The sequence below is a fragment of the Pygocentrus nattereri genome, chromosome 19 (assembly GCF_015220715.1).
Source record: "Pygocentrus nattereri isolate fPygNat1 chromosome 19, fPygNat1.pri, whole genome shotgun sequence".
In the NCBI taxonomy this organism is placed as follows: domain Eukaryota; kingdom Metazoa; phylum Chordata; class Actinopteri; order Characiformes; family Serrasalmidae; genus Pygocentrus; species Pygocentrus nattereri.
The window spans coordinates 36,162,713-36,186,130 of record NC_051229.1 but is presented as its reverse complement, the minus strand read 5'-3'; the positions used below and the strand labels follow the sequence as shown (position 1 = coordinate 36,186,130).

The window sequence follows — 23,418 nt, the reverse complement described above, 5'->3', positions numbered from 1 at the left end:
CTGTTAGCATTCTATTGGATATGCAGTGTTATGTTAGTGCCAGGCTAATGGTGGTGCACATTAACAGTGGTGTACATTGACTTTCCCACACTGGGTAAAACACTGACGGCAGCTCTAGTTTAAACTCTGACATTTGAAGCCTGTAATGAGCTTTATTGTGTATGTTTTAATGTTTTAGTAAATCCTTCAGTAAACACTTCAACTTGAAGCTCCACTGGAGAAGGCTTTAGTACAGTATGCTTCACTTTACATAGAGTGCATGAATACAGCTTATCAGGCTCTTATAATTTGTTATGAACAGTACTTATAATGCATTATGTTAACAATTCATAATGCATAATAAGCATGGCTATAATGTGTAATGCATTTTTATAAATACTTGTAGACATGTTTATAATGCCTAATGAATGCATTATAACATGTTGTGAATGTGTTTGTAGATGCTGACAAAGGTGACACTCAGAAAGTGTTACCAAAGGTTCTTCAGGGAACCAATGGTGGGTCTTCTAACGAACCCTATTTATGTACTTTGGTTGTGACATACATGACTGATATAGCATTTTGCTTTGAAGGCGTGTTGCACTTAAAACTTTGATGCAATTCACACATGAAGTTGACCATCAGGACTTACCCTGTGTGTCCAGATTTCAGCGATGATGCAGTGAATAATCCAGTTCTGAAAACCAACGTTTACATCCTGCGTTAACTCCATTTTAATGCCCAGTTTAAATGGCTGACTGCACATATACAACCTAGGGCTTTCCCATGCGTCTCAAACAGTCCTCTGATTGACTCAGCCTCGTAATCGTAATGCAGTCACGCTTATATAACTGAGGCTAAATGCTAGCCATGCAGCAGGTGCATGCTTCTGAGCTGAGAGAGTGGGGGAGGGGCAGAGAAACTAGATAAAGGCGACAAAAATGGCCTTGTCCCATTCATTACGGTGTACTTTCCCTCTTTCCCATTAAAATCACAGAAAAAGGCCCTAAAACACATTTGAACAGTTACATAACAATAAATATGACACATTTTATTATAAAATGAATCATATTTAGCTCTATCTTTGAGTTTACATTGATTTTGAGTATTAAAAATATCTGATATTAAATATTCAATTCAATTTGTAATTAAAAATAAGCATTGGCCGTATCATCAGGAGATCCCGAGTTCGATCCCTGGTGATGCTACAGCCGTCCGTAGCCGGGAGTCCAAGACAGCACAATTGGCCTCGCTCTCTCTGGGTGGGTAGGATGGCCCCCCTTCTCCCCCCATCACACAATGCGATGCTAGTCAGTGCAGGCGTCTGTTAGCTGACATAACAGATCTGGTGGTTGGCGCTTTCCTCCGAGCGGGTTTGGCTGACCCGTGACGTTGGTAAGCAGCAGTTTGAAAAGAAGCGGTGGCTGGTTTCACAGGTCTCAGAGGAAGCCTGTGCTAGCCTTCACCCTCCTAGCATTGGTAGCATGATGTGATTGGGGGAGTCCTAATAGCGGGTGGAATTGGAGACGACTAAATTCGGCAGAAAATCGGGTAAAAAAAAAATCCTATCTTGCTTTATATCAGAGTTTTTGCCCTCAGCATGAATCCAAGAGGACAGAAAATCAATAAAAAGCGTGGCTGTCTTATGCTATTTTTTATTTTTACTCATGATAACCATCAGAATTATTGCAATTTCAGCTCACAGACACTCCAGATGAACAATTTCGGAGAAGGTATCTATGTGCCATTTTTAAGATCTCTATAAAATGTACAAATTTTTGCAGGCGGTAGGTAAATTTTCAGTAAAGATTCACATTTGTGTTGCATTTACACATCAATTTTACATTTTACACAATTTTATATTTTACACGACAGTTTTAATTGCAAATTGAAAAAAAATCTGCATTATTGAGTCCTTAAGATGTCAGCACAGTTATTCAGATTGTGTAATGTGAAATGGAGAAAATCTACAGCACTAAAACTTCACAGTGGAGGGGGTCGCAATGTCTACAACACGTGCAATCGGCATGTAGGTTCACTGGTAGTTTTGGATAGTAATAAAATGTCTATATTTGTATTGTAGTCATGGCGACCCTTGGTTCCTATCACCACAGTGCAGGCAGATCCATCTCTGGAACTCCGAGGGTGCCTCGACTCCTCGCATGATGAAGATGATTTCTGAGGCGGGTGGCGAGCCGTGTGCTGTGTACCTAGCCCCAGTTTATTAGTCATGGATGCTGCGCTGAATCCATCTGTTTGCTGCGCAGGGGAGGGGACGGCGGGGTTCAGGCGAAGCTGGGGGTCCGTGTCGCTGGGGCTAAATGAATCAGCGCCGTGTTTAATTGGACGAAGCTCTGTGCGCTGGCGCGGTGATGGAGGTGTCGAAGCTTGTGCCAGCTCCATATGCTCTCCAAAATACCGCACCATGGGTCTGATGGCACCATGAGACCAGCCCACCAGAGACCACCCTGCACTCTGATAGAGTGTGTGATCATTCTTGCTCAGCCCCCCCGTTTGTGCGACTCTCTTTTGTTCTCTCTTTGACTGTATCGCTCTCTCTCTCTCTCTCTCTCTCTCTCTCTCTCTCTCTGTATGTGTCTCCAACATCCAACATTCTCGTTCTCTGTATGTATGTATCTCTCTTCCTTTGTCATGCTATCTCTCTTTAACTCTCTGTATGTCTCTCTCTCGCTCCTTACTATCACTCCTTCTGTCTGTATCTCTCTCTCTCTATCTCTCTCACTCCTTCTTACTTTCTCTCTCTGTCTGTATCTCTCTCTGTATGTCTCTCCCTTTGTCATGTTATCTCTCTTTCTTTCTGTTTATGTCTCTCACTCCCTTTTACTCTTACTCTCTCTCTTTCAGTATGTACTGTATCTCTCTCTCTCTTTCTGTGTGTATCACTCTCTCTCTTTCTGTCTGTATCTGTCTCTCTTTCTGTCTATATATCTATCTGTATGTATGCCTCTCTCCCTTTGTCATGTTATCTCTCTTTCTGTCTGTATCTCTCTCTTTCTCTCTCTGTAGCTCTCTCTCGCTCCTTCTTACTTTCTCTCTGTCTGTGTGTATCTCTCTCTCTCTCTCGCTCCTTCTTATTGTCTCTGTGTGTGTGCCTCTCTCTCTTTCTCTCTCTGTATGTCTCTCTCACTCCTCCTTACTCTCTCTCTTTCTGTGGGTATCTCTCTCTTTCTCTCTCTGTAGCTCTCTCTCGCTCCTTCTTACTTTCTCTCTTTCTGTCTGTATCTCTCTCTTTCTCTCTGTATCCCTCTGTCTCAAAAGCTTATTCCTCCTCTTCATTTCTCTCTTTCTCTCTTTATCTCATTCAATGTCTTTCTTCTTCTTTTTCATTTTTCTCTTTCTCACTCTTTCTAAGTCATTTATTCCACCATTCTGTCTTTATTCCCTCTGTGTCCATCTTTTCTACCCTTTCTTTCTCATAATCTACTTTCCTTTTTTAATCTTTCTGTTTCTCATTTTCACTAATTTTTCACTTGATCATTCATTCTCTCTCTCTGCCCCACATTTTTCTTGTCTTCATTTTTCTTTTCTGCTTTCTCTCTCTCTCTCTCTCTCTCTCTCTCTCTCTCTCTCTCTTATTCTGTCTTTCATTCTTGTTGACTTGGTTGTTCACTTTCCATTTTCTCTCTTTCTGTTCTGTTTATCCTTTCCTTTGTTCTGGCTGTCACTCAACTTGTTTGCTCTCTCCTTCTCTCCTTTTATTTATTCTGAATTTATTTGCTCTCCTGTTCTTTCTCTCATTTCTTTCCCCCTTTGCTTCTCTCTCTGTCTATTTTTCTTTCCTTTTTTCTTTCTTTCTCTCTCTCCCTCACTCTCTGTCTCTCTCACTCCTCCATAAACTCATTTTCTCTTCATTTGTCTCTCTCATTCTCTCTTCTGTAGTCTGTCTTATTGTCATTTTAAATCCTTAATTGCTCCTCTTCATCTGTGACCTTCTTCATCTGGGCGTCTCAGGGTCATCCAGCAGCTTGCTGACCGCTTCATTACAGGAACAGATGTGTTTCCATGACCTGTTCCTTCACATAATATCCTGAAGCTGCCTGGTCTGTTCTTATCGCTCTGTGTCCTCAGATACTAAACTAATCTGCTCACTCTGTTCAAGGTGAATGTGTTTCCAATCACCGCGGCTTCGACCTCTGACTCTAGTGTCTGGCTCCTTTGAGTGTGTGTGTGTGCTTCACACTGTGCCTGTGTTCGTGTTTTTGTGCCGCCTTCTCATCTCTGAAACGGAAGCTTAGGAGGAGAAAACAAGAAAGAAATTTGGGCTTTTTTTATGAAATGCTCTGTTCTAGAGAAACTTACCAAGTCAGAACTGTTCACAGTGGTGGTGATAGGAACCAGACGTCCACCTCTAAAAGCTCCCTCACATGAAATGGTTTTGGGCGAACATATACTTTTTAACAGAGATGGGAACAAGTTACCAAGTTGCAAGTAACTAGTAAGTCTCAAGTCTTGATGCTCTGGTCCTGAGTCAAGTGCCAAGTCAATATGGTCCAGTTCCAAGTCAATGAAGGTCAGTCTCAAGTCTTGACGCTCTGGCCCCGAGTCAAGAGTCAAGTGCCAAGTCAATATAGTCCAGTCCCGAGTCAGTGAAGTTCAGTCTCAAGTCTTGATGCTCTGGTCCCGAGTCAAGAGTCAAGAGTCAAGTGCCAAGTCAATATGGTCCAGTTCCAAGTCAATGAAGGTCAGTCTCAAGTCTTGACGCTCTGGCCCCGAGTCAAGAGTCAAGTGCCAAGTCAATATAGTCCAGTCCCGAGTCAGTGAAGTTCAGTCTCAAGTCTTGATGCTCTGGTCCCGAGTCAAGAGTCAAGAGTCAAGTGCCAAGTCAATATGGTCCAGTTCCAAGTCAATGAAGGTCAGTCTCAAGTCTTGACGCTCTGGCCCCGAGTCAAGAGTCAAGTGCCAAGTCAATATAGTCCAGTCCCGAGTCAGTGAAGTTCAGTCTCAAGCCTTGATGCTCTGGTCCCGAGTCAAGAGTCAAGAGTCAAGTGCCAAGTCAATATAGTCCAGTCCCGAGTCAGTGAAGTTCAGTCTCAAGTCTTGATGCTCTGGTCCCGAGTCAAGAGTCAAGAGTCAAGTGCCAAGTCAATATAGTCCAGTCCCGACTCAATGAAGGTCAGTCTCAAGTCGAGTCCAAAGTCAGTAGTTCTAATCTTTGAGTCCTAAGCAAGTCAGCATGCATTCTTCAGCTAATTTAAAGCCATAACACTGAATAATGGTAGCAGTCCCTTTTAACGACAACACACTGGCAGTGTATGGCTGTAGATTATTATATTTTTGTTTTGTTATGTTGCATTTCTTTACCCTTACAACTGAAATACAAAATCCATGGTACACAGATAACCATGACAGGCAGACTGTATACACAAAGAGTAGTGTGACTACACAGCATTTCAGTACTACTGAACTTTATTTTTTTGGGAACAGTGGGCTCACAGGATTATAATAAAAACTATCCCAGTACTAAAACTAGCTCAGCCAACTTAACCACTAGTTTGAATTCAATTTTGACGACAACGGAAACCAAAACGACTGAGGTGGACAAAGTTTACAGAAAAGGCAACAAAATGAATGATTTTTTTTACAAGCAGCTTCTTGTTCAGATTTTCTGTTCCACCTTAAATGGCACAGCAGTTATGTTCAGGCGCCTGACTGCTGCATTTAAGGTGGAACGGCAAATGCAAAATTGGCAAGTCAGCTTTAGCCTCGTGGTAAATGTTGCGTTGTTAACATCAGTCAGAGAGAGCTGTGTTTCTTTTGTTTTGCCACCATGAGGAAAACAGCCAGTCTGTCTGGTAAGTTTCTCCAGTAAGAGGTTAAGTCTTGAGTGAGGGAGCATTTATGCTGTTGATGTTTTGCTTGTTTCTATCATATGATTAGGTTATTGTGATTAGATTATTACGATTAGATTATTATCGCAACCCTGAACTCTGAACGCTTCACTGGTCTTACAAAATAAAATAAGCCGAGCTTAAGCGCAGTGACAGACGTCTGACAACCTTGATGTTTATTCAGTTTAAAGCAGGAAACAAATCCGATCACATGACAAGATGAGTCCCGTCCACATTCAGACTCTCCGTGTTTCTCCACTTTGAGTCTCGACTCTTTGTGAGTCATGAGGCTCAAGTCTGAGCCAAAGTCTTTGGTCATTGGTGTTAAAGTCAAAGTTAGGTCACAACTCAGTTTTCTGGAGTTGAGTCTCAAGCCATCAGATTGATGACTCCAGTCGGACTTGAGTCAAAGTCATATGACTGAAGTATACACACACACACATTTTCTAAGCCGCTTCTTCCTCAGGGTTGCGGGGGGCAGTGCTGCAACCTATCCCAGCGGTCATCGGGCGAAGGCAGGAAACACTCTGGACAGGTCACCAGTCCACACACACTCACACCTAGGGGTATGTCTTTGCATGTAGCATGTCTTTGGACTGTGGGAGGAAACCCATGCAGACATGGGGAGAACATGCAAACTCCACACAGAAAGGACTCTGGTCACCCAGCCGGGGAACTGAACCCAGGCCCTTCTTGCTGTGAGGCGACAGTGCTACCCACCATGCCACCATGCTGCCCTGAAATATACACCTCTGCTTAAAAAAAAACAAAAAAAACTCCAAGAAAACAACACTGTAATGAAAGTCTGTACAATGAGCCATTTCACAGCAAAACACTCTGATTGACTGTTTTTATCTCAAGCACTGAGTTATTGAGAAATTTTGAAAATTGTGGAATTCCACGTAACATATTTCAGTGGTCTGTTCATCGTGAAATGCTCAGAAAATGTAAAATCCAGTATTCAAACGATGTAAAATGTTTTATGAAGTTTTGGTATGACAATGTTGTTTCTCGTACTGCGTCTCAGTGTAGTGCACAGTGTGCCGTTTGAGTGTCGACGCTGGTCTTTTATCTCTTAGTGCTGGCAGCCTGTAGTTGTTTGAATGTGTTCCACTTGTGTCATTTACAGTACACGTGATATCAGTGTAATTACCATTCAGCTCATGCAGCTGCATCCACCACACAGCAGTGTCCGTTTTGGGCCGGGACCTGTGTCTCAGGCTCTGAATAATGGCCCTCTCCCGGCGGCGCTCATGTAAATTGATTTCCAATTTTCCAATTAATGGCCATCCTTACAGATACAGCTCTTTCCCCTGATTCAACATTTCCCCCGGACTGAGATGGCCGATAACATCGCCTGTGCAAATGAAGCCGACGCAGTGACTGGATCAGATCGTGTTGGGTGATATTCTCTAATTGAGCGCAAAAACAGCACTGACTCCAGCTCAGTGAGTGCCATTTGCAGCACTGCAAACAATTGACGGAAAGTCTTGGTTTAGTGCTGTAAGACTGTTGTCGCCATTGTTGGAAGGAAATTCCAAAATTGAACAACTTTACAGTAACTTTACAGTAACTTTACAGGAGAATGAAAAAACCTAATTTACTTTTAATGTAAGTCAATGGAACCAGATGTTTCTCCAAGTCATTTTGGGCCATGTCTTTTGGTCCATTCATCATGAAATTTACACACGATGTAAAGAGCAGCACAATATTTTCAAAGTATGTCAAAAACTGAAAAATGCAGATACGAGGTTTTGTTCTGAGAGCAATGATATATCACAGCCTTTTAGTTTGGCCAAATATCCTTCTTACCACAAATACTTGCCAATCAAGGCATGTTGTGTCTACAGGATGAGTGACTACATTTAGAGCAATGGAGGGGGAATCTGGGTGAAATAATTTTTGGCAGAGCCAGTTTGATCCATGATTTGTTGTTGCTGTCTAAATGCAACCTGCCATCTCTAAAATTGCAACTTTCAGGAGAAGCAAAATGTTTAAATTTAACTTAACTTTTAAAATAATGTAATTCAGAACCATTTCTATTTCTCCATTTGTCTTGAAATTCACAAAACTGGGGCTTTCCAATCTTATGGAAAAAGGTGAAAACAGGAAAAGCCAACAGGAATGGAAAAATCCTTCACCTGCTGTCGTTATTAAGCTCGATAAGCCGTTAAATACAGACAGTAAAATGCAGAAGTAAATATCATCATACCAGATAATTATACGCTTGTGAGAGGATAGTGCTGTGCACTGGCTTATAGGAAAAAATGTAGATAACAGTCGGGTGGTGGCAGTGGTGTAGCTGGAGTTAGCCAAGGAGATAATCTCCCTGCTGAAAGCAAACACAGACCAGCATGCATTGTATGCTGGTTTAAGCTGGCATATGCTGGTCTGGTGCTGGTTCAGCTGGTCACCCAGCATGGTCATACTGGCTGACCAGCATATTAGCATCCAAAACACAAGATATCCTGTATTTGCTGGTGATCAGGCTTGCTGGACAATGCCGTTTTTCCTAGCCGGGCTATGGTTAGCAAGCTGACTAACTCAGCTGCTGTCAAAATACAAAAGTCAAGATGGCTACACGGTCTGATTGCGTATCATGCCGTCTCCCTTTTCTGTGTTTATTTATAGCCAGTCAGTATGAAAGGTCAAAAGGTGTGTGCAGAAAATACTGTTTGCTCTTCCGTTTCGGGTCTTCTGTGCTGCTGTCGCCCGTTAATCAGCTACATCACTTACTGTTCACCCTCTAACATCAGTGCTATGTTTTTGCCTGTCATAAGATGGAGGTATATTTTAATTTCTTTATTTACCTTATTACCTTTATTACCTGCTGTTTTCTGTTTTGTTGCTACAGCTAAAAACAGGCGCACGTGATTGGTTAGGGGAGGCCGGGGCACAACCTAACACATTGGGGTGTTTTTTGTTGAATAACTTTTCAAGTATTTCAGTTGGAATAATCCTACAGCATTTTTATGCAAGCAGCGGATACGTCTCTGCTACAAATGAACCTTTGAGCTGTTTCTAGCTCCTACCATTCATGTACAATTCCACTGAAAGAAGACAGTAAAAAAGAAAGTACAGTGTTACCGTTTAGCCTGTGGGTGGGTTAACTGTAACAGACAGATAATGCACTCCATTCTGAAGGCACTGCCTTCAAAGGCAGCTCTCTAGTTGGGCAGCATTTTAACCGACAAGGAACCTTACTAGGCATCGCATTCGGTGTTCACGTTTTATCTGTTTACTCACAGTGGCTCGTTAATTTACACTCCCCTCCGGCTAAACGTGGATCATCTCAGTGTAAAAGGATGGCTCTGAATCTGCAGCAGCTGTTTTCCTGCACTGGCACTGTTTTGGACATTTGTATATGAAGAACAAACTGATATAATATTTATCGTTATATACACTCACCGGCCACATTATTAGGTACAGTACCTTGCTAGTAAAAGGTTGGACCCCCTTTTCCCTTCAGAACTGCCTTAATTAATTAATGCCTTAAGTAATTGTGGCATACTTTCAACAAGGTGTTGGAAAGGTTCCTCAGAGATTCTGGTTGGTTATTTGAGTTCCTGCTGCCTTTCTATCATCTGGAACCAGTCTGCCCATTCTCCTCTGACCTCTCACATCAACAAGGCGTTTTCGTCCACACAACTGACCGCTCACTGGATGTTTCCTCTTTTTGGACCGTTCTCTGTAAACCCTAGAGATGGTTGTGCGTGAAAATCCCAGCAGATCAGCAGTTTCTGAAATACTCAGACCAGCCCGTCTGGCTCCAACAACCACGCCACGTTCAAAGCCCCTTAAATCCCCTTTCTTCCCCGTTCTGATGCTCGGCCTGCACTTCAGCAAGTTGTCTTGACCACCACTACACGCCTCAATGCACTGAGTTGCGGCCGTGTGATTGGCTGATTAGATATTTGTGTTAACCAGCAACTGAGGTTGTACCTAATAAAGTGGCCGGTGAGTGTATAATTGACTCAGTAGCCAGATAAATACAGAAAATCATGACTATTCGTTTATGAATCATTTCAATTCATTCCGTCCTCATCCACCAACCTCCTTTATTTCTAACACACAAAGGATAAACAGCAATGTTACGTTTAATTTTATACAAAATGCATCAGAATAAAAGGATTCCACACAATCTGTTACGCAGCTAGGTTAATATGCGTTTTATTTTATGCATTCTCATCTGATTTATGAGCTCCTGGTCTGAAATGTAACTGTCAACATTCACCTCAGACTTCTGTGTAATATTGTAATAATGTCCTGCATTTTTAATACGTTTTTTTCTCAACTTCATTACTAACCCTCTCTGCATGTGGTCAAGTCTTGAATCACTGTGCAGCTCACGGATGGCTGACGCAGTTGGTTACCGCATATCAACCACCCGATTGGTCTGTTTAAATAATGCTCTTCCAGAGCTAGAGTGATGTTAGACCACCGCAGGACCACTGCAAACTAGAGCTGTAGCCAAAACCATATTTGTTGAATCCACGAAAACCCTAAAAGTCCACGAAGAGTCCAAAATCCATGATTAGTTAGTTGGTTATGCTTAAAAAGTCTTTATCTCCTTTCAGTATCTATTACTTGAAAAAACATACACTATATGGACAAAAGTATTGGGACACTTCCATATTATACCCACAGGAGCTTTTACAACATTCCATTCTAAATCCATAGGCCTTAATATTGAGTTGGTCCCCCTTTGTAGGTATAACAGCTTCCACTTTTGGAGAGTGTCTTTGGGAAGTTTCGCCCATTCATCCAGAAGACATTCATTCATTCCCCCATTCATTCAAAAAACGCTGATGTTGGACGAGAGGGTCTTGTTCATCCCAAAGGTGTTTGATCACTGATGTTGGACGAGAGGGTCTGGTTCATCTCAAAGGTGTTTGATCACTGATGTTGGACGAGAGGGACTTGTTCAACCCAAAGGTGTTTGATCACTGATGTTGGACGAGAGGGTCTGGTTCATCTCAAAGGTGTTTGATCACTGATGTTGGACGAGAGGGTCTTGTTCAACCCAAAGGTGTTTGATCACTGATGTTGGACAAGAGGGTCTGGTTCATCCCAAAGGTGTTTGATCACTAATGTTGGTCAAGAGGGTCCGGCTTACAGTGTCCATTCTAGTTCATCCCAAAGGTGTTGGATGGTTGAGGTCAGGGCATTAAGGTTTCACTTCACTGGAACCAAAACCCCTGAAAAACAACCCCATATCATTATCCCTCCTCCACCAAACTTTACAGTCAGCACAAAGCGGTCAGACAAGTAATGTTCTCCTGGCATTCGCCAAACCCAGAGTTGACTGCTCCAGATTCCATTTCACCAAATTTTAAAAGATTTAAAGAAGACTCTCTTTCATATGCTGCCATTACTCACAATTAGTTGAGGGGGAGGAGGAGATGGCAGGGTTTGGGTGGGGGGATTTAAATTGAAGTAATAAAAATCTCTTTGTTTTAGTTAGTATTGGCCCATATCCATTTGCATGATGTCATGTCATATGCAAAAGTTGGGACATTTGATTTTCTCAGTGAAAATTTAACACATCCTCTACAGAGAACGCACATCTGTACATATTTCAATGCATAATTACTGGTTGTTTGCTGAATTTAACATTTTGGCAAGAAAATTCTGTTAAACTCAGCCAACAAATGGAAATTATGAACTAAAATTTGCACATTGAAGTTCTCTGTGGAGGATTTCAGGCAAAAAAAAAAAAATCAACAAAACCTTATTTGAAATGTGTTGTTCACGTTTGCGACTATATGTATACAACCCCAATTCCAATGAAGTTGGGACGTTGTGTAAAACATAAATTGCAGCCATCCAAGCAGCGTCTTTTTCAGGGACGTCCTGCTTATTTCAGCAAGACAACGCCAAGCCACATTCTGCACGTGTTACAACAGCGTGGCTTCGTAGTAAAAGAGTGCGGGTACTAGACTGGCCTGCCTGCAGTCCAGACCGTCTCCCATTGAAAATGTGTGGCGCATTATGAAGCGCAAAATAAGACAACGGAGACCCCGGACTGCTGAGCAGCTGAAGCTGTACATCAAGCAGGAATGGGAAAGAATTCCACCTACAAAGCTTCAACAATCAGTGTCCTCAGTTCCCAAACGCTTACTGAGTGTTAAAGGAAAGGTGATGTAACACAGTGGGAAACACGCCCCTGTCCCAACTTCTTTGGAACGTGTTGCAGACATCGAATTCAAAATGAGTGAATATTTGCAAAAAACAATAAAGTTTATCCATTAACATTAAATATCGTGTGTTTGTAGTATATTCAATTGAATATAGGTTGAAAAGGATTTGCAAATCATCGTATTCTGTTTTTAATTATGTTTTACACATCATCCGAACTTCAATGGAACTGGGGTTGTGCTTAAAATTTCTGAAAGTCTTCCAGCATTCCAGACTGCAAAGTGGAAACTCCAGCCTGACTCCCTCTGCCTTGCTTATTACGCACTTTATTAAAAAAGAAATAGATTTATTATTCCCATTACTGGCCCTGGCCACCCCTTCGATGAAACTCTCATAAACACTCCCTCTGAAGTTATTAATCAGACCGATCTCTCAGTCTCACTCCTCCTACTTGTTTTAACATCTGTTAGACCCTGTGCTCAGAGACCGGGGGAGTGTTGATGTTCGATCAATGTCAGCATGTTCAGACACTGAGAGAGCACTCCGCAGAGACCTGGAGAAAACATCAGGCTCAGAATAGCCTGCATGCGTCTTGTATGTGTGATGTGGGAGATCATAGGTTAGAATGAATCTGGGTGTAAAGTAAAAGCTGTGTTCTGACCTGTTTATACAAGATCCGACCAGAGTTAGTTCAGACCTTGCAGTGTGACTGGCTGAGAGGCGCTCTGTGGTTTATTTTCCACAATACGGTGCAACATTTCTAAGCACAGACCGGTGGCATTTCCCCCTGGACACATGCTTTCAAACTGCTCAGCACACTTTCCTTGGCATGGTTAGCTTACCAGGCTCAGGGCTACAGAATGGCTCTGGTGGGATTGCTTAATGATATACAGTTATATGCAAAATTTCAAACAAATTACATGTTTTATTGATTTTCTATGTGAAATGTTATCACATCCTCTAAAGGGAACAAATGTAATATATGTCTAATTGTATATTTTAATTGAGTATAAATTTTCTGAGTTAAATATTTTTCCCCCAATCTGTTAAATTCAGCAAACTAACCATAATTGCCTATTAAAATGTGCATTACAATGTGCAGGCGTGTGTTTTCTAGTGGATGAGGAAAATGGGTGAGTTCAGCTACTTTAAATTGCATTTATTGCTGATACAGTGGTTCAGTCGCACACAGCTTCTGTAAACTCTACAAAAAAGCACTGACCAACAGACCTGAGCCCCTAAGGTCAGCATGCCCAACGCCAAGCGTGGGCTAAAGGGGTATAAAGCCCCCAGGTATTGGGCTGTGGAGTTTGTTCTCTGGAGTGATGAAGCTCTAGCCAATACCTTTGGGATGATTTATGATCCATAACTGACCATCCCACATCAAAATCCTGACCTCACTAATGCTCAATCAAATCCTCACAACAATGTTCCAGCATCTAGTGTAAAGCCTTCCCAGAAGAGTAGAGGCTGTTACTGCAGCAAAAAGGGAACAAACTCCCTATTAATATCCTTTATTTTCAGAAGAAATGCTGGAGGTGCAGGTGTCTACAAATGTTTGGACATACAGTAAATCAGCTTGCAGAGCTGCAGCTCCAGCTGCCCAGGACCAATCAAACTACACTTCATTAGCTTCCACGAGTCGTTGATGTCATTCTCCAGAACTCATTACTGCTGGAACCAAGATGAGCCATACTCTAAACCATCTGAGCACACAGACTCAAGTCTACAAATCACAGATTTGGCAGTGCCCACTGACAACCGGCTGCTGTGTCTGGGAACGGCCCGTTCTGTCTGCGGCATCAGGCGGACGATTTATAGAGTGCTTTACTACCTGTTGGCACCTCATTTGGCACACAGCAAGATGGATAGATTCTCAGCGAGCTAAAACGATGCAGAAGGAAACCTGATTGCGTTTTCATTTCCTAAGGCGAACACCCTCGTTTTCATCTTTGGGTACTGTCTTTCCTTTAGTGGGTTGTGTAGCTTTTTGTGCATGTAAACGTTCTGCAAAGTCCCTAAGCTCAACGTTCCCTTCAAAGGGAGAAGCTCTCAATCACAGAAGCCACTTTTCTCAGCTGCCTGAAAGGTCTTGTTGGAATTCCAGCCCTTTTCCTTTGTAAGAAGATGATGTCATCTCGAACAGAGTCGTTACTGCCTGCCTACCAGTGAGCTCAGTGGCTACTGGAGGAGGAATAGTGTGTTCAGTGCTGTAACTGTGTGGAGAAGACACTGAATGGACTTTCAGAATCGAATCTGGAACAAACTGATACGGCAAAACCGACGCTACTGGAGAAACAAGCACAGTGGACTTTACAGCTGCTCAGGAGAGAAGAGACTGTCTGCAGACTGCAAGACAGGGGCGGAACCTTTTCAAGAATGTTTGCTCCCACTGTCCTGGAATGCTCCTTTCACATGGTTCTCTGTTTTCACTCACGTTGTTCTAGAATGTTCTTCCTCATTCACACATAGACAGTTCAGAACCATTAGCCTACTGTGTTTACACACAGAGGAATTGGACCTCCCCATTTAACCCACCCATGCAGTGAATCACCCACATACATGCACACTAGTGAACACACACACTAGGGAGCACACTTGCCACACTAACCACAACGCCCAGGGAGCAATTGGGGGTTGGGTGTCTTGCTCAAGGGCACTTTAGTCACGTACTGTCAGCTGAGGGGGGCAACCCTCTAGACACAAGGCTGGTTCCCTAACCTCCAGCCCATGACTGCCTCACATATGTTTATCTAGGAAGCTCTCCATCTGTTCAGAATGTTGTGGAATTCTCTTCCATTTACACAGTTTTAGAACGTTCTCCCTCATGCACACACAGTTAGAATTTTTTAACACTTCATAATGTTCTAGAGCATTCTCTATCCATTCCATTCAGTGTTCTAGAATATTATCTTCTGATTGCTATGCTCTAGAATGTTCTCCCTCATTCACACCCAGTTCTAGATTATTCTAACCTATTTATAATATTTTAGGATGTTCTCTTCCAATTGTACTGTCCTAGAATGTTCTCCCTCATTTGTAGGATTATGCATTACATGATGATCTCCTAAGTCCTCAATGCCCAAAAACATTCACCTTAATTCACAGTGTTCTAGAATTTCCCTCCCACTGTCCTAGAATGCCCCTTTTACATGGTTCTCTGTTATTCTCCCTACCCAGTGCCCTAAAATGCCCAGATTCACATAGTTCTGGAATATTCCATTCACATTGTTCTAGATTGTTCTTCCTTATTCACACATATGTTTAGAATATTATCTAGTATGCTCTCCATCTGTTCACAATGTTGTGGAATGTTCTCTTCCATTCACAGTTCTAGAATGTTTATCCTCAATCACACACAGCTCTGGAATATTCTAACACTTCACAATGTTCTAGAAGATTCTCTTTCCATTAACAATGTTCTACAAGAAGAGAATCTTCCGATCACTATGTTCTAGAATGTTCTCCCTCATTCACACACAGTTGACTATTCCACTGTCCTACAATGCCCCCATTCAAATGGTCCTGTTTTCCTCCCTTCCATTCATTCTAGAAAGCCCCATGCACACTGTTCCAAAATGTTCCAATCAGTCTGTTCTAGAATGTTCTGCCTCATTCACAGAATCTAGAGTATTCTGACTCATTCGTAATTTTCTAGAGTATTCTCTTCCAATCTGCCCTAGAATGTTTTCTGTCTATTCACACTTTTCTAAAGTGGTCCTCCTAATTCACACTGGTTTGTTTGGTTTGTCATTGGCCTTACTGTAGCAGTGTGGAGTCATCTGCCCACATGGGATTGTTGCTGTGCTCTGTAAAGGCACTATTTTCGTTGACTACTGGTTTGTTTGGGTTTTTTTTAGGAGGAAGGACACAAGTATCATCGCTTCTGCAACCATAGTGGTGGAGGACTGGGAGGCTTGAAGATGGAGAGGTGAGTGAGCTGCTTGAGAAATTGTTTTAGGCCACTGCCAAGGTGCCACACATACAGAGTACAGGACAGATTTCATCACAGCAAGATTAGTGACAGGTGACTTTTCTTATTTAAGCACATTTCGAAACTTGCAGCCTGAAATCACTCACTTTGGATTCAAGCAGAGCCGTTTCAGCTTTTCCTCCTCAAACAGTAATCTCAACTTAACAATGCGCTGCACCCTGTGCCCTGTCCTGTCTGCTGTCTGTTGTCATAGAAACCGCCATCAGCGGACTGAGGAGGAAGATAACAGTCCCCGTCGCCGGGAGCAGCAGCTGATGTGGGAGAGCAAGGCCATAGTGTGAGTGTTTCAGCATTTTACCTGACCTTACCAGAGGGAGGCAGCATGGACAGAGGGCAGAACAGACCTGAGACATTTAAAAGTAATACTGGCCATGATATATGACACTGGCCAAAGGTTCGGAAGCAACACTAACTTGGTAAAAATCAGCATGAATATCTTATGCTTTTGATAAATACCTTCACCAGATGTCTAACCAGATGTCAAATAAGTTTAATGTCCACAGTTTTTATTCTAAGTAGTAATGATTAAATCACCTAATTAAACTTTTTGATAGTTTTGAGAGGGCCTTGGCTATTTGTTTAATCCATTCATGGTGGAGGGATACATTCAGGGCATTGTGAGGCAAAATAGTCCCGAAAGAAAAAGGATTACTTCAGATTTTCCACTATTATCCCATCATCAACATTCCATATAAACTCCGAAGACACATGTAGGTTCACTGGTGGTTTTGGATAGTAAATAAAATGGCTTTGCCTGGAACAGGATGGTATGCAAACTCTATGTAAGGGGAAAGGACCTTCCCCGGGTGGAGGAGTTTAAGTATCTCAGGGTCTTGTTCATGAGTGATGGGAAGAGGGATCGTGAGATCAGCCGCAGGCTGGGACAGTAATGCGGTCACTGTACCGGACTGAAGTGGTGAAGAGGGAGCTGAGCCCTAAGGCGAAGCTCTCTGTTTACTGGTCGGCTTCTGATCCGGATGACCCCTGGATGCCTCCCGGTGGGGGCGTACCAGGCATAGCCTTACAGGACAAGACTCCGGGGTCGTCCTAGGACCTGCTGGAGGGATTATATCTCCAAGTTGGCCTGGGAGCAGCTTGGGGTCCCAGGGAACAAGCTGGAGGAAGTTGCGGGGGACGGGGTCTCCCAACTGCTACTGTGATGCTGTCAGGACTAAGTGGGTAGCAATGATGATGATGATGATGATGATAATACAATGGCTATATTTGTGTTGTAGTCATAGTGACCCCTGGTTCCTATCACCACCACAGTAAAGACATCTGGGTCTCTGCAATCAACCATTTCACACCAAATCACTCTGAATAACTTTGTTTACATCTCATTGAGTGAATAATGCAGAATTAAACAAAAACCCCAAAACTGGAAGAGACATAAGTTTGTCCATTCGTCATGAAACGTTTAGGCGGCTGATGACTTTTAAATGTTAAAAAAGGTGTCATGAGGTGTAAAATTGTATCTGGTTTCTGGTGTCTGTGACTGAACATTTTCTTCATACTAATAATAAGCCAACCAATAATAAGCATTCCAAACCACTATTCCTGCATACAAAATCTTCTTCTTCTTTCGGCTGCTGCCTTTAGGGGTCGCCACAGCGGATCATCTGCCTCCATCTTGCCCTATCCACTGCCTCCTCTACTTTTACACCAACCATCTCCATGTCCACCTTCACTACATCCATAAACCTTCTCTGAGGTCTACCTCTTCTCCTTCTACCCGGTACCTCCATCTCCAACATTCTTTGACCAATATATCCACTATTCCTCCTCAACACATGTCCAAACCATCTCAACCTGGCCTCTCTGGCTTTATCTCCAAACCGCTCCACCTTCACTGTCCCTCTGATCTGCTCATTTCTAATCTTGTCCATCCTTGTCACTCCCAATGAAAATCTCAGCATCTTCATCTCTGCCACCTCCAGCTCAGCCTCCTGTCTTTTAGACAGAGCCACAGTCTCCAAACCATCCATCATAGCAGGACGCACTACTGTCTTCTAAACCTTCCCTTTCACTCTTGCTGCTATCCTTCTGTCACACATCAGCCCTGACACCTGTTCTCTACTCTTACCACAGTTTACAATGTCATCTGCAAACATCATGGTCCACGGAGCCTCCTGCCTGACCTCATCTGTCAACCAAAGCTGATCCCTGATGAAACCCCACCTTCACCTTGAAACCATTTGTCACTCCAACTGCACACATCACCACTGTCTCACTATCCTCATACATGTCTTGCACCACCCTAACATACTTTTCAGCTACACCTGACTTCCTCATACAGTACCACAGTTCCTCTCTTGGCACCCTATCATATGCCTTCTCTAGATCCACAAAGACACAATGTAGCTCCTTCTGACCTTCTCTGTACTTCTCTACCAACACTCTCAACTCTACTCTTTCTGGGCATGAAACCAAACTGCTGCTCACTGATCTGAACCTCTCGCCTTAGCCTTGCTTCAACAACTCTTTCCCATAACTTCATGGTGTGGCTCATCAACTTTATACCTCTGTAGTTACTGCAGCTCTGCACATCACCCTTGTTCTTAAAAATGGGGACCAGTCCACTGCTTCTCCACTCATCAGGCATCCTCTCACTCTCCAGGATTTTGTTAAACAACCTGGTTAAAAAGTCCACTGCCTTCTCTCCTCAACATCTCCATACCTCCACAGGTATGTCATCTGGACCAACTGCCTTTCCATTCTTCATCATTTTTAAAGCTGCCCTCACTTCCACCTTACTAATTCTCTGCACTTCCTGATCCACAATCTCTCCCCCCGTTGTCCTCCTCTCTCTCGTTTTCCTCATTCATTAGTTCTTCAAAGTACTCCTTCCATCTACTCAACACTCTCTGTTCACTCACTAGTACATTTCCCTCTCTATCCTTTATCAGCCTAACCTGCTGTACATCCTTTCCAGCTCTGTCTCTCTGTTTAGCCAAACGATACAAGTCCTTTACTCCTTCTTTACTGTCCAGCCTCTCATACAGCTCATCATAGGCCTGAGCCTTTGCCTTTGCCACCATTCTTTTTGCTATGCAACTAGCCTCACAGAACTCCTGCCTACTTCCTTCATCTCTCTGGTTATCCCACTTTTTCTTAGCTGCCTTCTTCTTCTGAATACTCTCCTGGACTTCCTCATTCCACCACCAACTTTCCTTGTCTTCTTTCCTCTGACCAGACGAAACACCCAACACATTTTTGCCAGTTTCTCTCACCACCTTAGCTGTAGTTTCCCAGTCCTCAGTTAGCTCCTCAATGCCCCCAAGGGCCTGTTGCAATTTTTCCCTGAACTGCCTGCAACCATCAGGCTCATGATCCTGTCTGACACTCTCTTTACATCCAGAACACTTTTCCCAAGCTGTTCCTTTAGGATTATCCCTACTCCATGTCTCTTCCTCTCTACACCATGATAGAACAGTTTGAATCCACCTCCAATGTTCCTGGCCTTGCTTCCTTTCCATCTGGTCTCCTGGACACACAGAATATTTACCTTCCTTCTCTCCATCATGTCTGCAAGCTCTCTGCCTTTACCAGCCATTGTCCCAATGTTCAGAGTCCCTACTCTAACCTCCACACTCCTGCCTTTCCTTCTCTCTCGCTGCCTTCTAACCCGCCTTCCTCCTCTCCTCTTTGATGGTCTTCGGCCTACAGTAGTCCAATTTCCACCGGCACCCTGCTGGTCAACAGCACCGGAGGCGGTCGTTGTTAACCCGGGCCTCGACCGATCCAGTATGGCAATCATATTTGTGATCCGCATGATAGTTTTGGCACAAGTTTTACGCTGGATGCCCTTCCTGGCGCAACCCTCACCATTTACCTGGGCTTGGGACCGGCACCAGAAGTACACAAAGTACACCCCTAATGGCTGGTTTATACAAAATGTTACTATACAGAATGGAATTCATCACTCTGTGATAGCAGTCACATACCATCAGATAAGGCAGGGTACACTATAGGTTTTCAAGGTCTTCTACACCCATTCTCAATCGTATGTCTTCAGTAATTTAGGCCCAATCCCATTTATTCCTTGTTTTTGAGTGTCTGTTTGCACCTTGGAACTGAGTTACAAGGGGTACTGGTTAAAATCTTCCCTTTGAAATGGGACCCTCAAATAAAAAGAGCATCACTTCATTAACAGCTCCTAGCGCCGCTCTGTAGGCGACCCTGCCCATATACAGTGACGGCAGAGGAAGGTAAAGTTCAGCTCCTCACTGCTGGGCTTTAGTTACATTTAGGACATTATTAATTATCGCCCACTTTTAATTCTTCAGTGATATGAAGCTCAATCAGATATTTCCCAGCTTCTTGTTTGAATTTTCCTGTTCCACCTTAAATGTAGCAGCAGTTAAATGTCGTGCTTCAGGTGTCAGAACTGCTATACTACTTAAGGTGGAACGGGAAATTTAGCTAGCTACTAACATATTACGGTGACCTCTGGTTCCATCACCACTACTGTAAAGACATCTGGGTCTCTACAATCGAGCACCAAACCACTCTGAATAACTTTGTTTACATCTCCTTGAGCGAATAGTGTAGAATTAAACAAAAACCCAAAAACTGGAAGAGTCATAAGTTGGTCCATTTTGTCATGAAATGTCTTTACACATGTCACACATCATTTGATGTTGCATGACGTCAAACTGAGACGGTTAATCTGTCGTTGTACCTCAGAAGGTACATTCACACTGTTTATCTTTTGATAGATGAAAAATGTACCTTTTTTCTGACAGTGTAGGGAAGGTAGTTTGTACACTGCAGCGCATTGTAGGATCATTTTTCACAATCTTTTTCAAACAAAAATAGCGCAGTAGTTTGCCGCTACATAGCACAAGCACAAAAAAGTCCGCCTCCCAGAGCCTGATAGTGTTCATCTCTAACCTTAATACACGAGCAATCTAGAAGCTAAATCTGCTTATGTTGAATCGATAATACAATTATTACAGTGTAAGCGGCCTGTGTAATGCGCCATCCACTGAAATAAGGACGAAATCCGACTCCTTCTGATGCCTTCCTCTCTGACCTGAGTGACCTTATGGAACCCTTAGAAAGTAATTCATATCGACTGCAGCAAATGGCCGCTGGACAAATTCAATTACAGGCGATCGTGCGCAGGTTCAGAAGCTGCGTGTTTGTTTTGTCCTCGCTCCATCACAAACACAGACTTCCATGCTTGTGTTCCTCCGGAGCGGCTTTGGAGCTGGGGTTATGCGGGCCGCTCACCTGCGGATGAACCCTAATCTGGCTACAGAAACCCAATCAAGGGCTAAATTACATTAGTGTCAGGCTGGGATGGATACGGGCGAGGACAGGAGAAACACGCTTGAGCAGATTATCCTAAGAGATCACACACAATAATAACACCCGGAATAGCTGGGAGGGGGGATTGGAGGACGTGGAGTAGAAGAAGTAAGCAACAAAAAGAGGAAACACAAACAAAAGAGGAATAATGGTGAAGACTGAATTAGCAGGATTTAAGGATTAAGGATCTACTATTAATTATTTGATAACAACTTTAAAACTAATATATGACAGCCAGAAATAAGATTCTATTTGTGCTTCTATTTGTACTCTTCTTATGGCACAAACACTTTATCGCATTCAGACAGTGGTAATCAGTGGTAACTCTGTGCTGAGTGTCCGAGTCGAGTCTGTCAACATGCAAACAGTCAGAACAGCCAAAACTAGCTTTTCTTCCAAGTTGCATGAATGGCTGAAGAGTGAAAACCCATCCTCTATATTGACTGGACAGCTGCGTTGATGTGTCTTTTGGTGCACTCGGAACAAGTGCTGGTGGTCTTTCAGCTAAAATGCATGGTTCAAACATGTGAACTGCATTATGCAGCTTGTTATAAGCTGCAGGCTTTGCACTGTACAAAGGTAAACCCTACTATAAACTTTAAATAATAGTAACAGCTTCAAATAATGAGACATTTTTATAGAGAAGCCTTCAGTTTAACAACTTGAAATGGTTGCTAAGTCTGCACGTTGTATGGCAGATATGCTAGCTAGCTAGTCTAATAGCTAACCAAGCTGAGTTAAGTTTTAGTGAATCTTAGTTTTAAGTACATTTTGAAGTGATATGATCTGTAACTAAAACGAGTGAGTGTGCTGACTATCAGTGGTGGATGAAGTACACAAATCACGTACTTGAGTTAAAGTAGAGATACCCAAGGTAAAATATTCCTCCAGTAAAAGTAGAAGTTCCTCCCTTTAGACCTCCACTTGAGTAAAAGTACTAAAGTATTTCCCTTCAAATGTACTTAAGTATAAAGTAAAAGTACTAAAAGAGTAATTCTGGCTCTGATGTCCTGTTATCATTTTTATAACCAGACTGGCTTCATGAACTCATTTCAGGTGAAAGTCCTCCAGCGTCTCTCTTGGTAAACCAGTCTTTTAATAGAACGTCATTAATTAGTGACGCTGACGTCTATTAAAATGATCAGAAGCACAAAACACTGAAGGTAAACAGTTTCCATCAGGGAGAACCGAGTGGCTCTGAAATTACTTTTTACACACAAGCAAAGTTTCAGTTTCAGATTTATTTACAACTTAGTTCCAAGTTTAAGTTGAATAAAAACTGGCTTTAAACTCAGGATCACAGATGAGCTCCTTTACTATGTTGATCTGTAGGCGTCTGTTCATAAACATGAACCAGCCCAAACTCATTTACTATAAAATGAAATGGTGTTTGTAGAAATTCAGAAAAAAGCTGCCTCAGTCTCGACTGCATATGTGGACATATTTCTATATTGAGCTCTATTTACACAAAGTTAGGTTAGTTCATCATTTATGTTGAATAGACTGTCCTAAAATTTTACGCTGTTCAGCTGACATTGAACCGTGTGCTGCACTGCACAAGCTCAAAACAAAGTGACCGCTGTGCCCTGATTGGTCTTTTTAACATTTACTTTGTTACTGTCCACCACTGCTAGCTTGCATACTTGCATTCCAATCTGCATTCTAGCAAACAATTTCAAATGGTTAGCTCGCTCAGAAACTTCTGCGTCGCTGTGCATCCAATAAATCAAGGCACCCACTTTAAACCCCTTAAAATCACTGGCTCCCTGCATACTAAGACTTATTCTTAATTAAGTACAGGGACTTTAATGGTTGAGCTACTCTTAGGCTATAGAAGTGTGTAATACACTTTGGCCATGGGAGGGATAAATAAAGCAATAACAAAAAGTTAAAAGTTCATGAAATGGCCACAATATACAATTATCGCTTTGCAGCGTGCTTAAAACCCTGTTCCCCATGATAAAAACACATGGCCTCTTATGGTTTACTGCTTTTATAAAACAGAGGCCAACATAAAATATGATAAACTACACATTGTTTCTGAAAATAATTTATTATTAATAATAAACAACACAAGTATTTTACCAATAACTGTAGTTCTTTGACTATGGTATCATTGCTAACCAACCATGGACAGCTGAATGA

The 23,418-nt window shown here is 42.6% G+C and overlaps 1 protein-coding gene across 1 annotated transcript in view; it reads left to right on the top strand.

Annotated features, from left to right (window-relative positions):
* The window catches only part of schip1 (schwannomin interacting protein 1), a 534,426-nt gene that overhangs the window by 6,000 nt on the left and 505,008 nt on the right, over positions 1-23,418 (top strand). Inside the window, exons 3-4 of the mRNA XM_037530836.1 lie at positions 15,827-15,897; positions 16,154-16,237. Coding sequence (XP_037386733.1) covers positions 15,827-15,897; positions 16,154-16,237 — 155 coding nt within the window. The remainder of the gene's footprint in view (positions 1-15,826; positions 15,898-16,153; positions 16,238-23,418) is intronic.